Source organism: Zalophus californianus, chromosome 7 (genome assembly GCF_009762305.2).
Source record: "Zalophus californianus isolate mZalCal1 chromosome 7, mZalCal1.pri.v2, whole genome shotgun sequence".
Taxonomy (NCBI): domain Eukaryota; kingdom Metazoa; phylum Chordata; class Mammalia; order Carnivora; family Otariidae; genus Zalophus; species Zalophus californianus.
The window spans coordinates 119,592,816-119,616,315 of record NC_045601.1 but is presented as its reverse complement, the minus strand read 5'-3'; the positions used below and the strand labels follow the sequence as shown (position 1 = coordinate 119,616,315).

The window sequence follows — 23,500 nt, the reverse complement described above, 5'->3', positions numbered from 1 at the left end:
ATGGCTAAAAACAACAGCACCTATAGAACCATTATACCCTACTTTGGGTCTTAACCAACCAACCAACCACTTTTAACTTCTCATTCCAACTCTGACTGCAGACCCAAAGGCCCTTCACCCAAGAAGTCTGAAACCTGTTCAGTCTCCTTGGGCTAGATGTCCTCTGCCATGACCGCCATGATGCTTAGGTTCCTCGACGGTCTGCCAGCCACACGCTGTGTTGTCCTAACCTGGAACCAGAAACATATTTCCCTCAGGATGCTCACTTTGGTTGTTTCTTCCAAACTAAGCTGCTCTTCCCTTTTAAACTCCTTAGCAAAACTGGGTCCCTATTAAAGCTTTCCAGATTTTGCTCCTATGTCACTTACTCTCCTCCTTCTAGTGCTCATAGCACCCAGCACAGTCATGCCTAAGAGCTTCTTGTTAAGGGCCAATGGCCAAAGAACTGCAGAAGTGCATTATATCTGCACCAGAGCTTCTTCTCTCCAACCCCTCTGTGCCCTGGGGTGCCCCTAAAGGGATTTCTGTGCCTGTCTCTTCTAAACACTGGGGCCCATCTTACTTCTCTTTGTATTTTATCCCCAATCCTTGCTACAAGGTAAGTAAACATCTGCTGAATCTGAAGGAATAACTCCTAATTTAGCCAAAAGGAGAACTGAATATGGCCCCACCCTTACCCCCACCATGTTGACCACCTTCTCCACTCTAAAATCAGCCGACTTCCACACATCTTCTATGGCTCCAGGGCTTATTTCCCCCTTCCTGACCAGCCCGGAAGGACTGCTCCTAGCCAAGACATATCTCCCCACTGAACCAAACCATACTAGTCCTGCAAAGCTGCCTAAACACCCCTCTTTACAAATTCTTCCCCAAATTTCCCAGTCCATGAGCGTGAAAATCTTGTATAAATAGAGCTTCTACCCTGTGCTTCAGCATTTATGGGCATTTTACGTAGTTGTATCAATGCATACTATCACTCCAGCTGAAGGACAGATGGGAGACCATGTGCTACATGCTTTTCCTGAGATATTGGTTTGGAGATACCGGGAGATCTTGCCACTGGTATATTTCCCATTGAGGAAAAGGAGGGATGCAAACAAGGCAAGCCCACTTCAGAAACACAGCACTCAGCACACAATGTGCTCAGTACTTGATCACACAGGGGAGTCAGGGCAAGATGGACAAGACGGGGCACTCACCAGGAAATGTTAAAAAAAAAAAAAAAAAACCTGGGACTTGACTGAGAGAAAAGTTTAGCAGGAGTGTTTTGTAAAAGTCTTCAGTTATGTGGCGAGGCTGGTTAGTAAGCTTGAATACTAAAGAGAAGGTCCACACCTGAAAAGCAGGGTGTTCTAGAATGCCAGAGAAAAGAAAGGTTAACATAGGTCTCATTCATTTAGAAACAAAAAGCACTGTTTCCTCCCTAGAATCAATGAAGTACTAGAATATTTCAAGTCCATTTTAGTCCATTCATGCTGGAATTCTGGTTTTAGAACTCCATTTGCAAATGAGCTTGTCACAGAAGGGTCAGCAGCCAGATGGAGCTGTCTAATGCACTTGACTGCCCACACACACGGAACTCAAGATACAGCTTGATTCAAGAAAGAACAATTACTAGACAGTTTTCGATACCTACCATAATCATTTCTATTTGAGTCATTTCTATTTAAGTCTGGGGTTGGCTTCAAACAAATTTACCTCAATACATGAAAGCTGCTGCAAGCCTTTGGTATGGTAGGTACCATTGACACTTGGGTGGCATCAAAGAAACTTTCTTAGAGAGGTGAAAACAACTGGGGTTCATTGAAAACAACTGTCAATCTGAAAACAATGGTCAAACAATGATTTGTTTTTAAAGGCCCTGGACCTCAAGAGTGTGATGTTTTTTACAATGTCAATATAATAACTAAAATCATCCACAATGGATACAATGGCCAATCCAAAGAGGAAATCTTGCCCAATGCTTCAAGCTGCATCACTAGGGAATCTATGAATCTTGAGGAAGCACATAAACTCATTTAAGTGAAACAATCAAGTAGAAGATAACTGATACTGAAAATAAAATCTATACAGTTGAAAGGTTTGTCTTGGGCTATCTTCTCCCTTTTAAGATTAAGATGATTGAAATGAATGGTTTATACCACTGATCATGGACGACAAGGATGCAGCATGTCTAATGTCAAACATGCACATATGAATACACAGGGAACACTGTTACCACAGAACCCATTCTGGCCAATCCTGAACATCCAAATGGAATCTACTAATCATTACTACAGACACCAAGAGTACGATCACCCACCTGCCTACCTTCCTTCCCTACCTCTCTTCATTCAAAGAGAAATTATGAAGATACTCCCATTGTGAAAAATAAATAAAAATAAAGACAAAAGTGAAACTCATCCTTCCTACCCACTTCTCCCAACCTATTCCACTTTACCATTCTGAGGAATCTAGTATGGTCCTTCTAGACCCTTATCTGTGCATTTACATGCATATATATGTACCCACAGAAATATATAACTAATATTTAGCTTTACATAAATGGGGTCATATTGTGGATATTATTCTACAACTTGCTTCTTTTGCAGATTGGTTAGCCCGGTGATGGGTATTAAGGCAGGCACGTACTGCATGGAGCACTGGGTGTTATATGAAAACAATGGATCGTGGATCACCACATCAAAAACTAATGATATATTGTATCGTGACTAACATAACATAATAAAATTTTTAAAAAAAGAATTAATGTTTCCCTGTGCATACATACATACCTTCCTCTTCTTTTTGAATTGCTGCAGAGTATTTCTTAATATGGATGTATCCTAATTGAGCACTACCCTTCTGCTGAATGTGTGGGTTGGCTCCAATTTTTTGCCATTACAAACAGAGTTGTAGTGAACATCGTTGCCCATACCTCTGTGGGTGCAAGATGAAATGTGTGGCTTTCATCAATTATCTATCCTCCTAGGGGAAATATGCTATGGGAAATGTGGCCTATAGCTCCTGTGACTTGAAGGTCATGAGCAGGGTGGGCACTTGGGTCCCGAGAGCTGAGGACTGACACGGGCACCAGAGCTGGGGGTGACAGCATGCAAGTCTGCCTGTGTGGCTGCCAAAGGAGGACCACAGGCAATAAGCATCTTCCTCCTGAGCCAGAACACAAGCCCCTGTACCTTGAATGTTCTCTCGGCTTTTCATGATCTGGCTACGAGCTCCTTGAAATCTGAAACAATGCCTCAACCATTTCTGCCTGCACTTCAAGCATGCTGCCTTGGCTGTGGCAAACCTTTCAACTGATCATTCACTGTGTTTTAGATGTACTTTCCTCCTTGTAGGACCAAGCTTCTAATGTAAACCAAAGGTAGCTGAAGGATCCTTAAGAAATCAATCAGAAAGTCACAGAAGTGTCACAGGGGATTCTTGGTTATAACTCAGCAAGAGATAATTCTGAACTAGAGTCCGCAAGAGCTCCATATGACAGTACATCCATATTTGCTAACACTTACTGACAAGTGAGGAACAGAACAAACAACCCACATAAATGAGGCTGCATTTCATTAACCAGATCCTCCGGCTTCACTTACTACTCATGGCTAATAAATCATTCTTGGTGCAGCTCTTCTCTCAATGAGCCACAAATGACCAAAGACATGATTTCTCACTTTGGAATGGAGTTGAAAATGCATGTGGCTCTCAGTTCATCAGTAAGCATCTGCAGAGGGGCCCCTGTGTGCAGACCCAGGCTGAAATCCCGAAGTGGCACCTGCCTGCAGTGGGCCTGACGCCAGCTGAGGAGCTTGGACACAGGCAGTGAAGAGCTGGTTCATCAAAGAGTGGTTAACTAGCCATTCAATAGACTATAGAAGCTGTCAGAGTGCATACAATTCACAACCCAGTTAAGATTACAAACTACACATATTATAGAGAAAAGGGAAGAAGTCCTGAGGTTGGAGGGCACTGGGAGTGTCCTTCTCAGAAGGAGAGCAAGGGCCAAGCTGTGAGGAAGGGTAGGGCTTGGGCAGGCAAGAGGGTGGAAGAAAAAAAACACATAGAAGCATAGTTTGTTAAACTTTAAATGCCACTTAAGACCTTGGTTCTAGTTTGCTTTACACTTGGAAAACCAGCTAAACTTCTGAAGTAGTGAAATGGGGTGGGTCACCAGACAGACATAATAGCAGATGACCAAGGTCTGTCAGGGGACCTCTCAGTCTCCCAGCACCACTGCCCAAGTAGACTGAACATCCCACCTTGGTGAGAGTTTTCTAATAAGTGGGTAATGAAGACAGCAGTACCAACATGTAGATAACAATAAGTATTAGAACCAGAAGACATGCCCAACTATAAACAAAACTAACAAAATTAAATTGGGAGCCTGGGCACCTCAAAAAAACGTCTTTAGCGTTAAAGGAAATATAAAACAGAACCACCAGGAATAAGTGCCTTCTATGACTTTTCTTTGGGAAAAAAAAAAAAAACTTCGGCGGTTCAAAGTATAAAAGTCCCAACTTAAAATGGAAAGAATACATATCCAAGCTGAACTCAAGCTCAAAAACCTACCTGGTATACACACAATACCCTGGTTTGAATATATGCATATAAACTACTGTTTTTCTATTTAATCCTAAAATACACATCATTTAAAAATTAAAACTATTTGGAGAATTAGTCCAGTGAAGGAATAAGAATACTTTTTAAAGCATTTTTGTTGATAGCAAAAAATAGTTTTGTTTCCTGCAGGTGCTCTGGTTAAATACACAGAATGAAAAATGAAACAAACTCTGAAAATTTTACATTAGAAAGATAGAGTTCTGTTTCTTTTTTCAGGGGAAGGGAGAAATCTTTCATTGCTCAATATTACTTCCTCAGCACCTATAAACAATATGGGGTTCCTGATATGAAAAGGCCCGTCTTTGTGACAGGAGTTTTCACCACCCTACATATCTGGAGCAATCAGTAGGCACTGAAGACACAAGTCACAAATAAGGAAACACCCCAGCAAAAGCAACCAACCCCCCAACCAAGTCCTAAACATAGAAACAGACAAAGGCTTTTCTCCCCTTTAATATTTTAATTATGGGTCTGGACTTAATTCCTATTTGAAATTAATAAATGTGGCAATTAATTTTTTTCCCCTGGCCCTGCCACGTGTCGGAGGTGATGTGAGCACGTCACCAGGTCTGATTCCGCTATGAAGGAACCAGGACAATGCCATCTGCCTTGCTGGGCTCTGAGTTTTTGGAGGATTGAAAGTGATTGGTGTGGCTGTCATGGGGGCAGAGCTCTACCAGAAGTCAGGTCTTGGCACTACCAGCTTCCTCCTGGCTGGACTGCCACTGACCAGATTTTTCAAATTCCCAGTCACTTCCAAAAACCCCATCAAATGCCTCCAGATTCATGTGGCAGAGGGACCTTGTTCTCTGAGCTTCCACAGCCTCTGTTCCTACTTGACTCCTAGCATTGAGGGCCTATCCTGAGTCAGAACTCTTCCTTCACTGGACTTAATTATTAGTAGTATTTATAAAATATCCATAACATATATCTTGTTTATACTCTAAGGGCTTCATTGGGGCAAATACTGGGATTGCTTCACTTCTGTTATCTCCACCACCTGTCCCAGGGCCTGGCATGTAGCAGGAGCTCAACCAATCAGTCAATCAACCAGTCACTCCCTGTCTTCAAAGGGATAAACTGTCTGGACAAGAGACTCAACAGTGTGAGGATGGCATTCACAGCAAACAAAACAAAACAAAAATTTTGCTAATTAATAGTGATGAAGAATAAAATTCTGTGCAGGTGATAGTACGGGAAAACAGGAACTTTCATACACTGCCAATAAGGGCACAAATGGTATAACCCTTTCCAAAGCCGATGTTGCAATACCTACTTGCAGACTCACAAGCATCAGTCATGCAAGGAGAGGACCAAGACAGTAAGGCACTCTGGGGAAATCTCTGGCCTGGGAAAGAAGACCCAGGTTCCTTCCAAGCTACCCGGACCAACTATGGAATTGTGGGCAAGTCCATTTATGTCTCGGAACTTCAGCTTCTTTGTCTACACAGTGATAGAATCAAGGTAAGTGATCCCTGGGACTCTGTTTGGCTGGGATGTCTATGTCAAACACAGAGCAGTAGGAAAGGCCATCAGAGCTCTTCAGAATCTTAGATATTAGTTTAGGGCTGACTCAAGTGAATATAAAGGCCCCCAAGTTTCTACTGTTTCTAAGAATCTTCACTTTGGAAGATCTACTCCTCAGATACTCTTCTGGAGAAACAGGAATTGGGGCTTTGGACCTCCTTCTCTTGGCTTACCACCTTGCCCCATGATTCAAAGGATAAACAAATCTTGTCTCATCCACCAAGGAAGCACCAAATATCACCTGGCTTCACTAGATGACCAGAGGCGAGATGAGGCCCCGCCACTGCAAAGGCCTGAGAACAGTACCTTTAATTCTTGCATTTCTTTCTGCCTATAGGGTTGCTAGAAAGGGTACAAAACCCTGCTAGCACTATGTTGGGAGACCTGTCTAAAAAGTATCCAAATAGTAGAGAATCACATCTAATCTAACTGAAGTCAACCAAGTCACAAGTTCCTTAAAAGTCCCTCCCAAAGTAAAATCAATAAATGCATAATAACTAAAGATGTATTCAGCATATCCATGAGGCTTTTCATGGCAAGTGCACTTTATAGCATTGTCATTGATCAGGTGTTACAATAGGTTACAAGTCATTATGACCACAGAGGATGCAACAGGTACAAAAACTGCGCAATCTTCCATTCTACAAATACTAGGTTCTCACAACAATCTATACTAAGGCAGCCTCATTTGGTAATAAGATCAGGTTTGGCACCCTTTCCTTGACCACAGTTGCCTTAGCTTACTAGTTATATAAGTATCCCTCTGAACAAGTGCTCACCCCAGAGGCTCACCCTGGACTTTGAGGGATAGCAGACCCCTTTCCTGAGTCCTTAATCTGAATGTCCATGACTGTATTCAGCAGAATATAGTCCCATGGGATGTTAATAGGTAATGTGTTACATAAGGAGGCACACACACAAACTGGTTCCCTGTTTAGAACGATTGATAAATGTGTGTCTTCAATGCAGAACTTGAAAGCTTTTATTCTGTCAATAAATCTGTGAATCTTCTGGAGGAGCTTATGGTGTGCTAAATTCCCTGAACTTCTTTATTTTTTTGAAAAGCATCACATCCCAGGCACACTGTTCAACAGTCTATCCTTTTAGAATCTTCATGAAGCCCTTGACCTATGACCTCTGTTCTAGAAACCACATTGCATAATATGACCCCTCTCTCATTTAGCCTCCATCACAATAAGAGCATACCTAATGATTATGAAAGTGTTGGATACTTGATGCTAAACACCCAGTGCTTTTAAACCCATTCAGATATTTGTTGGAAATGAACCAAAGAAGTACCTACAGTGTAGTGACCAATATATAGTTACATGGCAGCAAGGCTTGAAGAACTCCTGCATGGAATCAGTAGCACTGAAACCCTTCAATTTTAAACAATAACAACCTTGCCGCTCCCAGCCCAGCCCCAGACTAGTGCTGCCCAGAGTAAGTTAGGGGCCATTCAATAAACATGTGTGGAGCTTTGAAGATCTCGGAACATGAAGGAGGTCCCAGCGTCCCTTAGCCTTCCACCTTTTATTAGGGCCCCTTATCAGGGTGGGGTTCAGCTAATGCAGTTGCTTGGCTCTGCACACATTCTGCCCTCTCACCTTCATCCCTGATCTACCTCCCCCTAATGATCAAGGCCAGCATAACACAGAGCTGCTGAAGAATAAAATCCATCCTTCAATTCCCTCCAACTCCAAACATTTTCCCTGACCCATCTCAGGCTGGGAGAGATCGTGACTTCTGGAACTGAATTTAAAATTTAAGACAGAGGGCGCCTGGGTGGCTCAGTCCATTAAGCGTCTGCCTTCAATTCAGGTCATGGTCCCAGAGTCCTGGGATCGATCCCCACGTAGTCCTGGGATCAAGCCCCACATCAGGCTCCCTGTTCAGCAGGGAGCCTGCTTCTCCCTCTCCCTCCACTGCTTCCCCTGCTGTGCTCTCTCCCTCTCTCTATCTCAAATAAATAAATAAAATCCTAAAAAAAGAAATTAAGACAGAAGAGTGCCTTTATGCATAGGCAGAGGGTTAAACAAAGTTCTGAAACTTCTGGGACCCTGGCAAACCTCCTCTATCCCAGTAACTTAATGTGAGCGCATGAGTTCAAATAACTTTTTGTCCCCACTTGTGCAATCAGAGAGGTACTGTTTTAATTTTTTTATAAGAATGTATCCATGAATTATTTGTGAACTCAAAAATGAACAAAATAAGAGGGGTGACATTAAGCTAAATTATGCTATAAAATGATGGTCTAACTCTTAATGAATATGAAATCAAAGAAAAGTACTTATTATCAAGCTGAGGTAATAACAGCATTCAAAGACTATAAGGATGCCACTAAGTAAAAGCTGTCTCTGAAGAAAAGGCACAGAATTTCACCTTTTTTTTTTTCAAGGCAGAATTTGTCCTTATAGACTGAAATATGAGGGGATAAAAAAGAATACTGATGAGGGAAACGCAGTTTTCCTACAGAGCTAAGGTTTTTACACCAACAGTGTCTCTTTTTACAGGGTTACAGTCCCACCTACTTTACTTTCCAGCCCTTTGTTTCCCACATGTAACCTGGACACAAATAAAGACTAGAGCTCTTTTAATTTTCTAACACATGAAGGTCTTGCATCTAAACAGAAGTTACAATGTGAACAGATTTAAGGGCCATGTTCATACATGGCAATGTATTCCATTAAATGAAACATAAAGTAGTGAGGCAGGCCTGGAGGGTGAGGGTGGGAAGGACATCTATGTAATTTATTAAAATAAAGGAAACCTCAAGCCTCATCTTGTGATTTAAAGAGGAAGTCAATCATGACCAGTTTGCATTTAACTTATTATCTTGGCCATAGCGTGGCTATATTTTAAATATACTATTGTTGATGGATGAAGAAACGGAGTAACCATTTTCAAAGGAACTGTTAATCTCCAAAAAAATGATGTGCTGTTGTTATTGTTTCCAACAAAATCATGTTGTAACACAAATTATAACACCTTAAAAAAAAAAAAAAAAACAGCCAAAACAACAGAAGGAAGTATGAGTTCACAGATCTGGAGAAGTGAACTGAGGTTTCTTCACCACCTATGGTTCTCTGGTACTATAACATTTAATAGAATCACTTATTATTCCATGTCCTCATTTCTTTTACACTAACTGAAAGCCAGCAGCTCTAATGGCTAAGGAAAATAGATACATTTAAAATAAAAAGTATATTACCTGCTCTTGCATAATATGAATTTAAATGAAAACAGCTTGAACTAGGATTATTTCTTCCAGAACGAGTTACCCCTCCCCTTCCAATACCCCACCCTAAGACAGAAGAACACATATGCATCACAACCACACATGTATTTTTTTTTTCTTAAAAAAGGTAACTTGGGCTCTGTTGAGGCTAATAAACAGAAATAGATTTTACTCCTGGCCAACAGCTCAAACCGTCCATTAGCGTAAAATTTAAGATGCGAAGATGTTTTTGGAATTAGTGTACAGGCAGACACACCCTGTTTACTCAAAAACCTAAACCTTAGCAATAGCTTCTACACAGATAAGTCTCTGTATCAGAAGCCCTGGAAATCTCCAGTGACAATTTATCTTCCATGGTCTTTTGTCTTTAAATGTATATGGTAGATAACCGAGCTTAAATGGAAAAAAAAAAAATCAAGAAATGAGCATCCTGAATTCTTTTGGATTCTAAAACCAAGGATAATATTGAAGGGAATGCAAATGAGTTTTAAATGTCCTTAAAATCTAGAAGTAAATGTAGCAACAGCTTATTCTTTGGCACTGAGTCAAGAAAGCCAAGAAAGCCGAGCTAGCAATGTAGCAGGAAAATAATCAGAGAAAGAATACACTCTTCTGCCATGCCACAGACTGGGCATAGACACAAATATGGCCTCGAAACAAAATTAATACGGCTACAGGTGCACAACATTAAGAGGGGCACACTGGGGTCAGAGAGAATGTGGTTGCCTTCATTAATGTCCTATGCACTCATACATACAAATATATACATATATACATATATACACCTACATACATATATGCAGATAAAGACCCATGCACATAGCTTTCCCTTACCTCCAACAGAGGCCTGGCACTATCATGGACAGACAGAATGTGTGTCACCTTGTTCTTGCTCAATTGCTCTGCATCTCTGGCATCTGTCATAGAAGAAAGAAGATGACCATTTTATTCTTCTCTGCAAGTGAATTATTTGTAAAGTTTAGCCAGGAAAAAATACAAAATGCCTTGCATATTTCCTTCTTGAAACTTCATAATTCACCATACCCAGAATAAATCTAGACCTAGGGAATTTAGGACTATTGCTTTAATGTATTTTGCAGATAACTAAATTTATTTCTGATTGCCAGATTTTTTTGATACAAAGTGGTCACCTAAAACTTGAAATGTATTTAGATTAATAAACACTGTAATCACGATTGTTGCTGTTTAAAGAAAGTGAACCTATGAGCTCATTTTGTAGTTGCCATTTGTTATTAACGATTAATAATCTAAGTTAAAATCACATACAAAAGACCCACTTACTATGTACCCTGGTGTCAAAGGCAAGGATGGGTTTAAACACAGATTAGACAGTGGTTTATAACATCTACAATTCACTTCAGGGCAAAAGTAAAAATGGAACATTTTCTGGAAATCCCAAACAGAATAAGTTATCAGTGAGCTAATTATCTGCATATGAAACTAAGGAGACACAAAAATTTACATTCCCTTCTAATGCTCCTACCTAATGCTGCATAAGAAAGACTGAATAAATATCAAGTTGAAACCCTTCTGCTAATCTATAAAACAGGGGTCCAGCAAGAAAAGGCTTCCCACATGCCCATGTCCTGAGCTGGGACAAGCTTTTTTAAATGATACAGGGTAAAATGGACTGAGTCAAATATTTACTTAACATGTTTCTAGAGAATATTAATGACATGGGAAAATGCTTAGGATATAATGTTAAGCAGGGTGTAAAAGCAGGTATCAAACTATAAATACAATGTGAACTCAATTTATAAAAACGTAATAAAGACAAACACACATACAGAGGGAAAACTACTATAGGGAATTAGCTCCAACAGTGACAATCTTGAAAAGATGGAATTACAAGTGTTTCAAAATGTTTTAAATAGTTTTTTTGGTATAGTCAACACAAGAGGCTCTGAAAGTTTAACATGCCTATGAACTAAGTTGGGGCTTCAAGTTAGTTCAAGGTCTATGGCAAGGCTGAGGAATCTGCAGGATTTTTTTTAAGATTTGTTTGTTTGTTTGTTTGTTTGTTTATTGGGGGGGGCAAAGGAAGAGAAGCAGACTCTCTGCTTAGCACAGAGCCTAATGATGCTGGGCTAGATCTCATGACCCTAAGAGGAATCTGCAATTTTAAGAAGCCTTGATGATCATGCAGAGACTGAAAAATTTTCCTAAATGGTCTGCAATCAACATGTACCACTTTAAAGTCAGAAAAAAAGTCTTTAAAAGTAACATTAAAATGTTGGTTTTAAGACCTTCTTCGTTGCTCCAACCATCTCAAGCTTCAAATTCAGATGTGCATAGCAGCCATCTATGTCACACATACAGGACTCAATTCCAAACACCCCCCTCTGCTCCACAACTATCACAAGTTTTGGCATCAGTAAGTTTGAATTGAATAGGAACTAGAATCACTTAGGATCCCACTGGCAGCCAGCTTCCACATTCTCACCCAAAGGCAATTTTCCCAATCGCCACCAGCATGTATGTTTTAGCCCAAGTGGAGAAGCAAGATCAAGCTGGAGCTTTCAGCGCTCACAGAAGAGCATGGACGAGGCGGGGCAGCAAATGGTGGAAGGAGGAGGAGCAGCTGGTGGAGTGCTCCAAAGCAGCCTCCTGACACTCTAGGGCAGAATCTTCTGGATTCTGGTCCTGCCCAAGATTTGAATTTTAAAGATTTGTTTAAATAGGGACGCCTTGGTGGCTCAGCCGGTTAAGCGTCTGCCTTCAGTTTAGGTCATGATCCCAGAGTCCTGGGATTGAGCCCCAGGTCAGGCTCTCTGCTGGGCGGGGAGCCCGCTTCTCCCTCTGTCTGCCCCTCCCCCTGCTTGTGTGTGCACTCTCTCTCTAACAAATAAATAAATAAGATCTTTTAAAAAAAAAAGATTTGTTTAAATATACTTTTTCTCTTTTACAAACAGCTTTCTTGAGATAATTTGCATACCATAAATTCACCCTTTTAAAGTGTATGATTCAACGGTTTTTAGTGTATTCAGAGTTGTTTAGTCATCACTGCAATCTAACTTTGAAACATTTTCATCACCTCATAAATACACTTTTATAACACAGATGAAAAATAAACAAAAAAAGTGGTTTGGTAATAAAAGTATACATTTTTGAATACAGAAGACCACTTAACATCACAAATGAGACAACAGACTGTAGGGCTCCAAAGAAAACAGAAGCAACTCTTGGACAATGTTCCTTTTGCTCCGTGCTCCTTTCTATTTTATCATAGTGCTGCCTGTACTGAACGCCACTCTGGGATTACCCTGTCCCATAAGCACAGGCTCTAACTATTTGAGAGTACATAAAGTGCTTAATCGACATTTTTGGATGATAACATTGGACCTCTTATTCTTTAGGACTACCGGTTACTGATGGTTCTGGATGACTGCCTACAACCACGGGCACTGTGGTCATAAGCTGTGAATGCAGTTGTAAGACATGGGATTATCAGCTCATTCACATGCATGTGAACAAGCTGGAAGTTTCATACCAGCTCTCCTTGGGCACAAAATCAAAGGGGCAAAACTTAGCCCTTTGCTGCTCAAACCAGGGTCTGCCAAGCAGCAGCATGGCATTACTTGGGAGCCTAGTGGAAATGCAGACTCCCAGGCCCACTACATATCTACATGATCAGAACCCACATCTGAAAAAGAACCCCAGAAGATTGTGTGCACTGTACACATGGACCTCTGCAGGGCCTTCAGGGAATGAGCTATGACTGGGTACCAACGGTGCCCCTTCCCCACCATGGCATTTTGATGCCATTTCTAAGCCAGAAAACAACGCACAGCCACTTGCAATCACAAATGCAACACTATCAATGCAACGCTATTAATAAACCAACAGGAAGATTACAAATTAGAATTCACATGGAAAGAAATCTAGAAGAATATACACTGGCCATGGTTATCTTGGGATGTACAGTATGGGGAAGTTTTCACTCTATTTAACATATTTTTATCACATTTGGATTTTTAAAATTTTTATTTTAACTGAAGAGCCTACATTACTTTTATAACCAGGAAAAGAAAAATTTAAAAAAAAACACTATTCATAAAATTCAACTAAATTACATTAATAAGTAAAACAGTCAAACTTTCATTGGTAAAACAGCTAACTATGTTCTTTTTCTCTTTCTGCCAACATCTCCCCTGGCCCCTGGACTCCTGCCCAGTCTTGCTGCCTGCCTCTGCCTACTCTCCTAAGGCCTCAGGTGGCCTTCAGAAGAAGCAAATGTCATTTTTACACAGTGGGAGCAATGAAATGGAAACACCTACCTGATCTTTCTTCTTTGCTGTTGCATGTTCCCTCAGTGGAAGACCCCATCCATCACTGGTAAGACCTTGCTAAGGGAGCAAGTGGATTCCTGGAAGATACTGTCTTCAAAAGGCAAAGTGGCAGCCACATGCTTCCTTAGGAAGAGGAATTAGTGCTCTAGATCTTATATTGATACAGAAGATGTACAGGGGTAACCAGTGCTAAGATGTGGGAAATGCTAGAGTGGCCATGGGAAATAAACTAGTCCAGCAAAGTCAAGCATAATTGCCTCCAAATAAAATTAACAAAAGTATATTGGAAGAAGCACTAGAAAATAATGCCATCAATATAAGCACTCTAGAAAAACATATTTGGAAGGAAAGAACTTCTTTGGTAATGCCTTTCCAGTATCAGAGCACCTGTTATACTGATTTGTGGACTCAAAAGCATGGCCATGCAAGATGAGAGAGAGAGGAAAGAGAAGAAGCAAGGTCTCTAATTCAAAAGGACTTAATTCTCTCTGTTCTGACCTTGAACCCCAAGCCATGTTCTGAGTCACTTCTCAAACAACTTTTGCCTCCCAAGCTGAGAATCTGCTCAGTGGTAGGTAAGTGATTCTGATCTGTTTTGCTGTTATACTTAATCCCACTGTGAAAGTAATTTAATGAATCCTAGAGTTATAAATTATTGTACATAACAATAACTTCTAGAGTTATAAATTAGCTGTTAGTGTGTTCAACCTTTAAGTGAGTACATTTCCAACCTGAGATGGGGGCCAAAATGGGCAGTCCCTACGTGTTCCCTTTTTTTTTTTTTTTAGATTTTATTTATTTATTTGACAGAGAGAGACACAGCGAGAGAGGGAACACAAGCAGGGGGAGTGGGAGAGGGAGAAGCAGGCTTCCCGCAGAGCAAGGAGCCCGATGCGGGGCTCGATCCCAGGACCCTGGGATCATGACCTGGGCTGAAGGCAGATGCTTAACGACTGAGCCACCCAGATGCCCCTACCTGTTCCCTTTTTTACCAAACATGGGCTCTGACATTTATTGGTGTCAACCTTGGACAAGTTTTTCTGTGCCTCACTTTTCTCACCTTTAATGTGGGAAAATGATAAGAGTACTACCTCAAAGGCTGCTGGAAATACTAAATGAAATAAAATGCTTACAAGAGTGCTCAACTCACATGTAGCAAATGTTATCACTGCCATCACCATTATTATAATCATTGGGACAAGACTGATTAAGTCTCAAGGCTACAGTATGGGCTCCACTCTCCATCACCTCTGAATGTTTCCAAATACGTGCTTACATCAAAGACACCTGAATTCCAGCTCTGTTCCACCTCCTAATGCTCACCATTCACCATGCAGCTCTCACAGCAGACCACCAAAGATCACTGTTCAGTAGTTCACCAGGTCAGCCTTATCTAAACAACTGGGGAACCACCACTGGGAACCATGACCATTGTCATCAGCAGACAGAACAAAAGCTCTGAGACCTCAAACATGTCTCTATGTACATCACCAGTACACACATGGGGTGGGAGCTTGTTTCCCACGTTTCTAGAATTTCGTGGACATCTTCAAACAATGAAGGCTTCTTCTGTGAGCTAACATCCATTTTGGGATCTGTCAAGTTATGAGGCAGCAGATAACCCCACTCTCTTGGTCCGGGGTGGAGCTGCTCTTCAAGCTCCCACTCCCACCTTCCCTTCTGGCTTCTGGGCAGAGCCAGCTACAAGTTAAGGCACCTCAACTGAGAGGCTCTCATCAAAAGACCAGGCTCCAGAGTCTGAGTCGGTTTGTGAGTTTTTCTCTAGGTGGAAGAATCACCAGGACCAGGTGTTGGAAAATAGTTTGTGATTCACTGCAAGTTAAAAAAAAAATAAATAATAAGGGAAGTTGCAGAGTGACATGTAAAGGATCCCCACTGGAAAGAAGGGAGGCAGGGAGGCATGGAGGGAGGGAGGGAAGAGAGACAAAAGAAGAGAAGGGGAGGTGGGAAGGTGGGGGAGGGGAGGAAGGAGACAGGATAAGAGACTATCCAATGATAGGACTGAGACCATGGCCACTAGAACCAAGGCCTGGGTAGCAGTGCCAATCCACACTGTACAAAAATGAAGATCTCTCAGAAAATAATAAATAATAAATTTCCATTAATTTTTCTTTATACATTTTTGTACTGGTTGTTGTGTTGCAGTAGGCACATATTATTTGTAATTGGAAAAGGAAAGAAAATGACTAAATGAGACACCGTGCTAAAGTACATATGACAGCTGGATTCACTTTCCAGGAGCAGTCACAAACCTTTCAGCTTGGTCTTCCACACTTGCTAGCTGATGATGATCAGCACCTCCTGCACAGCATGGCGTGGGTGCTGTCTGAGCATCTAGCTCCCTTCCACAACAGCCTGAAGTAGGTGTGTGGTTCCTATTTCACAGATAGAGAGGGTGAAGAGGGCCTGACAGCGGCTGAGCTGTCACGTGCCAGACACTGAATCGTGTGCATCGGCTACACTGTCTGGTTCATCCTCACCACAACCCCTCTCATGTCCAGGCTGTGGAAAGTCTGAGGGTCACATATGGCACATGGACAGTTGGCGGGGGGGGGGGGGGGGGAAGGGGTGACCAGATTCCAAGGCAGACTGCCTCACAGCTTCTCTTCATGGTAAGACCTGCTCCCCTGTTCCGTTCCTACTCCTCCTGACTCTGAACCACTAAGAACCAAAATGTGCATCCATATCAGACCCCCAGCACATTGCAACAAGTTTCTGGAATGAATGAGTTAATTCACAGGCAACTAGATGGACAGCAACGCTTCCTTCCAGCTTCTTGTCAATTCACTGCACTATTATTTCTTTGCTTTAAATAAGCCTTACACCTAGTAAGTGGTTAATAAATGCTGAATTGATGAGTGAATAAAACATGACCACATACTAATGCCAGAATAACTGAAGACAATAAAAAAAACATTAAGCATCTGAACAAGGAAAGGTAATGGATAGTGTAGAACTCTCTAACAGGCAAAACCCATAGCAAGAATCCAGAAACTGTGAAGGATTCCCATGTCACTGAATACTTTGAAAATAGGTACAGATTTTAGTACAAAGAGTTTTAAAAATGTGCCTTAAAATTGTGCACATGTGAGGGGGGCGGAGCAAGATGGCAGAGGAGTAGGAGACCTGGGTTTCGTCTGGTCTCAGGAATTCAGCTGGCTAGGGATCAAACCATTCTGAACACCCACGAACTCAACGGGAGATAGAATAAAAGAATAGCAACAACTCTCTGAACAGAAAAGCGACGACTTTCTGGAAAGTAGGACATGCGGAGAAGTGAATCCGAGACAATATTAAGGAGGATAGACGGTGGGGGAGGGGGCCTCTGTAGGCCGCTTCTGGCAAGTGATAGAGCCGCGGAGCACAAAATCGAAACTTTTAGAAGTCGGCTCCGCTGAGGGATGTCACTCCAGTGGCTAAGCGGGGGGTGCAACCCTCACGGGACAGTGCGGTCCCAGGACCCTCGGGGTCACAGAAAGACCCGGGTGCCTGAGTGCAGCAGAGCTCCCAGGTATCGAAGCCGGGAAGCCGGCTGCAGAGATGGAGCCGAGGCGCGGGCTCTCAGCTCGGGGTTGCCATAAACCATGATCCACGGCACAGTGGGGCCACTGCTCCTCCAGCAGGGACTCAACAACCGGCAGATCCGGGGAGACTCCCCTTCCTCCCGGGGGGGGGGGGGGGGGGGGGGGGGGGGAGGGGCGAGGGCGAGGGACGGCACAGGAGCGCACCGCAGGAATCTGCTGGGTTTGGAGACTCCACACCTGGTCGTGTGCCAGAGATAGAAACACTCGGTCACAGGCTGGGTGAGCACGGACTGCGGCCAGAGACCAGGAGACGGGAGTGATTGACTACTTTTCTCTGGGGGCGCACTGAGGAGCGGGGCCCCGAGTTCTCGGCTCCTCCAGGGCAGAGATTGGGAGGCCGCCGTTTTCACTTTCGTCCTCCATACCTGTACGGAAAGCTTGCAGGGAACAAAAGCTCCGGAGAGCAAAACCGAGCAGATTACGTAGCCCTGACCGGCAAGGGCGGGGCAATTCCGCCTCCGGCAAAGACATTTGGGAACCACGGCAACAGGCCCCTCCCCCAGAAGATCAGCAAGAACAGCCAGCCAAGACCAAGTTTACCGATCAATGAGAACGGGAGAACTCCAGCGCTAAAATACTGCACATAGAATTCATGGCTTTTTTACCATGATTCATTAGGCTTTCAAAGTTAATTTTATTTTAACTTTTTTTTTTTAATTTTTCTTTTTCCCTTTTCAACCAACATCTTATCAATCGCTCTTTTTAAAAAAATATTTTTATTTTTCATTTTTAGAGTCATATTCTATCCCTTCATAGTAGTTACCCTTATTTTTGGCATATATATATGAGTTGTTTTCTCTTTAAAATTTTGAGATACAGTTTCTTCGAACATATCAAAATATACCCTAAATCTCTAGTGTATGGCTTTTTTCCAGTCTCCTGCCTGACCACATTCTCTCCCCTTTTTTTTCTTTCTTTCTATCCTTTTTTTTAATCCTCTTCTTTATTTTTTCAAACACCTCCCGATCACTTCCTTTTTTAAAATTGTTTTATACTTTTCATCTTTACAATCATATTCCATCCCTTCATCGTATCAATCCTTATTTTGTACATATATGTCTTTCTTTCCTTAAAATTTTAGGAGACACTTTCTTCTAACAGATGAAAATACACCCAAAATCTAGTGTGTGGCACTGATTATGCACCAGCCTGATCATATCTGATCATATTCTGGTTTTTTTGTTTTGTTCTGTTTTTGTTTCTTTTTATCTTTTTCTTTTTTCTCTCTCTTTCTTTTTTCTTTCTTTCCCTTTCTTTTCCCCTGGTTTCAGGTCTTTCTCATTTGTTTACAGCATATTTTCTGGGGATGTTGTTAACCTGTTAGCATTTTGTTCTCTCATTCATCTATTCTCCTCTGGACAAAATGACAAGACGAAAAAAAATCACCTCAACAAAAAGAACGAGGGGTAGAACCATCTGCCAGGGACCTACGCAATATGGACATTACTGCGATGTCGAACCTAGAGTTCAGAATCATGATTTTAAAGATACTAGCTGGGATTGAAAAAAGCATGGAAGTTATTAGAAAAACCCTTTCTGGAGAAATAGAAGAACTAAAATCTAACCAAGTCAAAATCAAAAAGGCTATTAATGAGGTGCAATCAAAAAGGGGGCCACTAACGGCTAGAATAAAAGGGAGGCAGAAGAGAAAATCAGTGACATAGAAGACCAAATGATGGAAAATAAAGAAGCTGAAAAAAAGAGAGATAAACAACTACTGGATCACAAGGGCAGAATTCGAGAGATAAGCGATACCATAAGATGAAACAATATTAGAATAATTGGGATCCTAGAAGAAGAAGAAAGAGAGAGAAGGGCAGAAGGTATATTGGAGCAAATTATAACAGAGAACTTCCCTAATGTGGAGAAGGAAACAGGCATCAAAATCCAGGAGGCACAGAGAACCCCTCTCAAAATCAATAAAAATAGGTCAAAACCCCAACATCTAATAGTAAAACTTACGAGTCTCAATGACAAAGAGAAAATCTTGAAAGCAGCTCAGGAGAAGACATATGTAACCTATAATGGTAGAAACATTAGATTTGCAACAGACCTATCCAGAGAGACCTGGCAGGCCAGAAAGGACTGGCATGATATATTCAGAGCACTAAACGAAAAAATATGCACCCAAGAATACTATATCCAGCTACGCTGTCATTGAAAATAGGAGGACAGATAAAAAGCTTCCAGGACAAACAAAAACTAAAGGAATTTACATACATGAAACCAGCCCTACAAGAAATATTGAAAGAGGTCCTCTAAGCAAAGAGAGAGCCTAAGAGCAGCATAGACCAGAAAGGAACACAGACAATATACAGTAACACTCACATTACAGGCAATACAATGGCACTAAATTCATATCTTTCAATAGTTACCCTGAATGTAAATGAGCTAAATGCCCCAATCAAAAGACACAGGCTATCAGATTGGATTAAAAAACAAGACCCATCAATATGCTGTCTACAAGAGACTATTTTTAGACCCAAAGACACCCCCACATTGAAAGTGAGGGGGTGGAAAACCATTTACCATGCTAATGGACACCAAAAGAAAGCTGGGGTGGCAATCCTTATATCAGACAAATTAGATTTTAAAACAAAGACTGTAATAAAAGATGAGGAAGGACACTATATCCTACTTACGGGGTCTATCCAACAAGAAGATCTAACAATGGTAAATATCTATGCCCCTAACATGGGAGCAGTCACTTATATAAGGCAATTAATAACAAAAGCAAAGAAACACATTGACAGCAATACAATCATAGTGGGGGACTTTAACACCCCACTGACTGAAATGGACAGATCATCTAAGCAAAAGATCAACAAGGAAATAAAGACTTTAAATGACACACTGGACCAAATGGACTTCACAGACATATTCTGAACATTCCATCCCAAAGCAACGGAATACACATTCTTCTCTAGCGCCCATGGAACATTCTTCAGAATTGATCACATCCTAGGTCACAAATCAGGTCTCAACCGGTACCAAAAGATTGGGATTATTCCCTGCATATTTTCAGACCACAATGCTTTGAAACTAGAACTCAATCACAAAAGGAAAGTCGGAAACAACTCAAATACATGGAGGCTAAAGAGCATCCTACTAAAGAATGAATGGGTCAACCAGGAAATTAAAGAAGAATAAAAAAAATTCATGCAAACCAATGAAAATGAAACCACAACTGTTCAAAATCTTTGGGATGCAGCAAAGGTAGTCCGGAGAGGAAAGTATATAGCAATACAAGCCTTTCTCAAGAAACAAGAGAGGGCTCAAACACACAACCTAACTCTACAACTAAAGGAGCTGGAGAAAAAACAGCAAATGAAGCCTAAACCCACCAGGAGAAGAGAAATAATAAAGATCAGAGCAGAAATCAATGAAATAGAAACCAAAAGAACAGTAGAACAGATCAACGAAACTAAGAGCTGGTTCTTTGAAAGAATTAACAAGATTGATAAACCCCTGGCCAGACTGATCAAAAAGAAAAGAGAAATGACCCAAATCAACAAAATCATGAATGAAAGAGGAGAGATCACAACCAATGCCAAAGAAATACAAACAATTCTAAGAACATATTATGAGCAACTCTATGCCAGCAAATTAGATAACCTGGAAGAAATAGATGCATTCCGAGAGATGTGTCAACTACCAAAATGGAACCAGGAAGAAACAGAAAACCTGAACAGACCTATAACCATTAAGAAATTGAAGCAGTCACCAAAATCTCCCAACAAACAAAAGCCCAGGGCCAGATGGCTTCCCAGGGGAATTCTACCAAACATTTAAAGAAGAATTAATACCTATTCTGAAACTGTTCCAAAAAATAGAAAAGGAAGGAAAACTTCCAAACTCATTTTATGAGGCCAGCATTACCTTGATCCCCAAACCAAAGACTCCATCAAAAAGGAGAATGACAGACCTTGATGAACATGGATGCAAAAATTCTCACCAAAATACTAGCCAATAGGATCCAACAATACATTAAAAGAATTATTCACCAGGACCAAGTGGGATTTATTCCTGGGCTGCAAGGTTGGTTCAACATCCACAAATCAATGAACGTGATACAATATATTAACAAAAGAAAGAACAAGAATCATATGATCCTCTCAATAGATGCAGAAAAAGCATTTGACAAAGTACAGCATCCTTTCTTGATCAAAACTCTTCAGAGTATAGGGATAGAGGGTACATACCTCAATATCATAAAAGCCATCTATGAAAAACCCACCACGAATATCATTGTCAATGGGGAAAAACTGAGAGCTTTCCCCCTAAGGTCAGGAACGCAGCAAGGATGTCCACTATCACCACAGCTATTCAACATAGTATTAGAAGTCCTAGCCTCAGCAATCAGACAACAAAAAGAAATGAAAGGCATCCGAATTAGCAAAGAGGAAGTCAAACTCTCACTCTTTGCTGATGATATGATACTTTATGTGGAAAACCCAAAAGACTCCTCCCCAAAACTGCCAGAACTCATAGAGGAATTCAGTAAAGTGGCAGGCTATAAAATCAATGCACAGAAATCTGGCATTCCTATACACCAACAACAAGACAGAAGAGAGACAAATCAAGGAGTTGATCCCATTTACAACTGTACCCAAAACCATAAGATTCCTAGGAATAAATCTAACCAAAGAGGCAAAGGATCTGTACTCAGAAAACGATAAAATACTCATGAAGGAAATTGAGGAAGACACAAAGAAATGGAAAAAAGTTCCATGCTCATGGATTGGAAGAACAAACATTGTGAAATTGTCAATAATACCTAGAGCAATCTACACATTCAATGCAATCCCCAACAAAATACCATCCATTTTTTTCAAAGAAATGGAACAAATCATCCTAAAATTTGTATGGAACCAGAAAAGACCCCGAATAGCCAGAGGAATGTTGAAAAAGAAAAGCAAAGCTGGCGGCATCACAATTCCGGACTTCAAGCTCTATTACAAGCTGTCATCATCAAGACAGTATGGTACTGGCCCAAAAACAGACACATAGATCAATGGAACAGAATAGAGAGCCCAGAAATGGACCCTCAACTCTATGGTCAACTAATCTTTGACAAAGCAGGAACGAATGTCCAATGGAAAAAGACCGTCTATTCAACAAATGGTGTTGGGAAAATTGGACAGCCACAGGCAGAAGAATGAAACTGGACCATTTCCTTACACCACACACAAAAATAGACTCTAAATGGTTGAAAGACCTAAATGTGAGATGGGAGTCCATCAAAATCCTAGAGGAGAACACAAGCAGGAACCTCTTCGACCTCCCCCACAGCAACTTCTTCCTAGAAACGTCGCCAAAGGCAAGGGAAGCAAGGGCCAAAATGAACTATTGGGATTTCATCAAGATAAAAAGCTTTTGCACAGCAAAAGAAACAGTCAACAAAACCAAAAGACAACCGACAGAATGGGAGAAAATATTTGCAAATGACATATCAGATAAAGGGCTAGTATCCAAAATCTATAAAGAACTTATCAAACTCAACACCCAAAGAACAAATAATCCAATCAAGAAATGGGCAGAAGACATGAACAGACATTTTCCCAAAGAAGACATCCAAATGGCCAACAGACACATGAAAAAGCGCTCAACATTGCTCGGCATCAGGGATATCCAAATCAAAACCACAATGAGATACCACCTCATACCAGTCAGAATGGCTAAAATTAACAAGTCAGGAAATGACAGATGTTGGCGGGGATGTGGAGAAAGGGGAACCCTCCTACACTGTTGGTGGGAATGCAAGCTGGTGCAACCACTCTGGAAAACAGTATGGAGGTTCCTCAAAAAGTTGAAAATAGAGCTACCATCTGATCCAGCAATTGCACTACTGGGTATTTACCCCAAAGATACAAATGTAGAAACCCGAAGGGGTACGTGTACCCGATGTTTATAGCAGCAATGTCCACAGTAGCCAGACTATGGAAAGAGCCAAGATGTCCATAGACAGATGCATGGATAAAGAAGAGGTGGTATATATACAAATGGAATATTACGCAGCCATCAAAAGGAATGAGATCTTGCCCTTTGCAATGACGTGGATGGAACTGGAGGGTGTTATGCTGAGTGAAATAAATCAATCACAGAAAGACATGTATCATATGACCTCACTGATATGAGGAATTCTTAATCTCAGGAAACAAACTGAGGGTTGCTGGAGTGGGGGTGGGGTCGGGGGGATGGGGTGGCTG

At 41.4% G+C, this 23,500-nt stretch overlaps 1 protein-coding gene across 7 annotated transcripts in view; it reads right to left on the bottom strand.

Annotated features, from left to right (window-relative positions):
• DUSP22 (dual specificity phosphatase 22) overlaps nt 1-23,500 on the bottom strand; it is an 83,383-nt gene that overhangs the window by 30,384 nt on the left and 29,499 nt on the right. For 4 of the 7 annotated variants that reach the window (XM_027602450.2, XM_027602456.2, XM_027602453.1 and 1 more), the window contains one exon: nt 10,211-10,293. In XM_027602450.2, the coding sequence (XP_027458251.1) occupies nt 10,211-10,293 (83 nt within the window). Of the gene's footprint in view, nt 1-10,210; nt 10,294-13,674; nt 13,810-23,500 lie in introns of those variants that run through there. The other 3 variants (XM_027602451.2, XM_027602452.2, XM_027602455.2) reach the window with 3 other exon arrangements.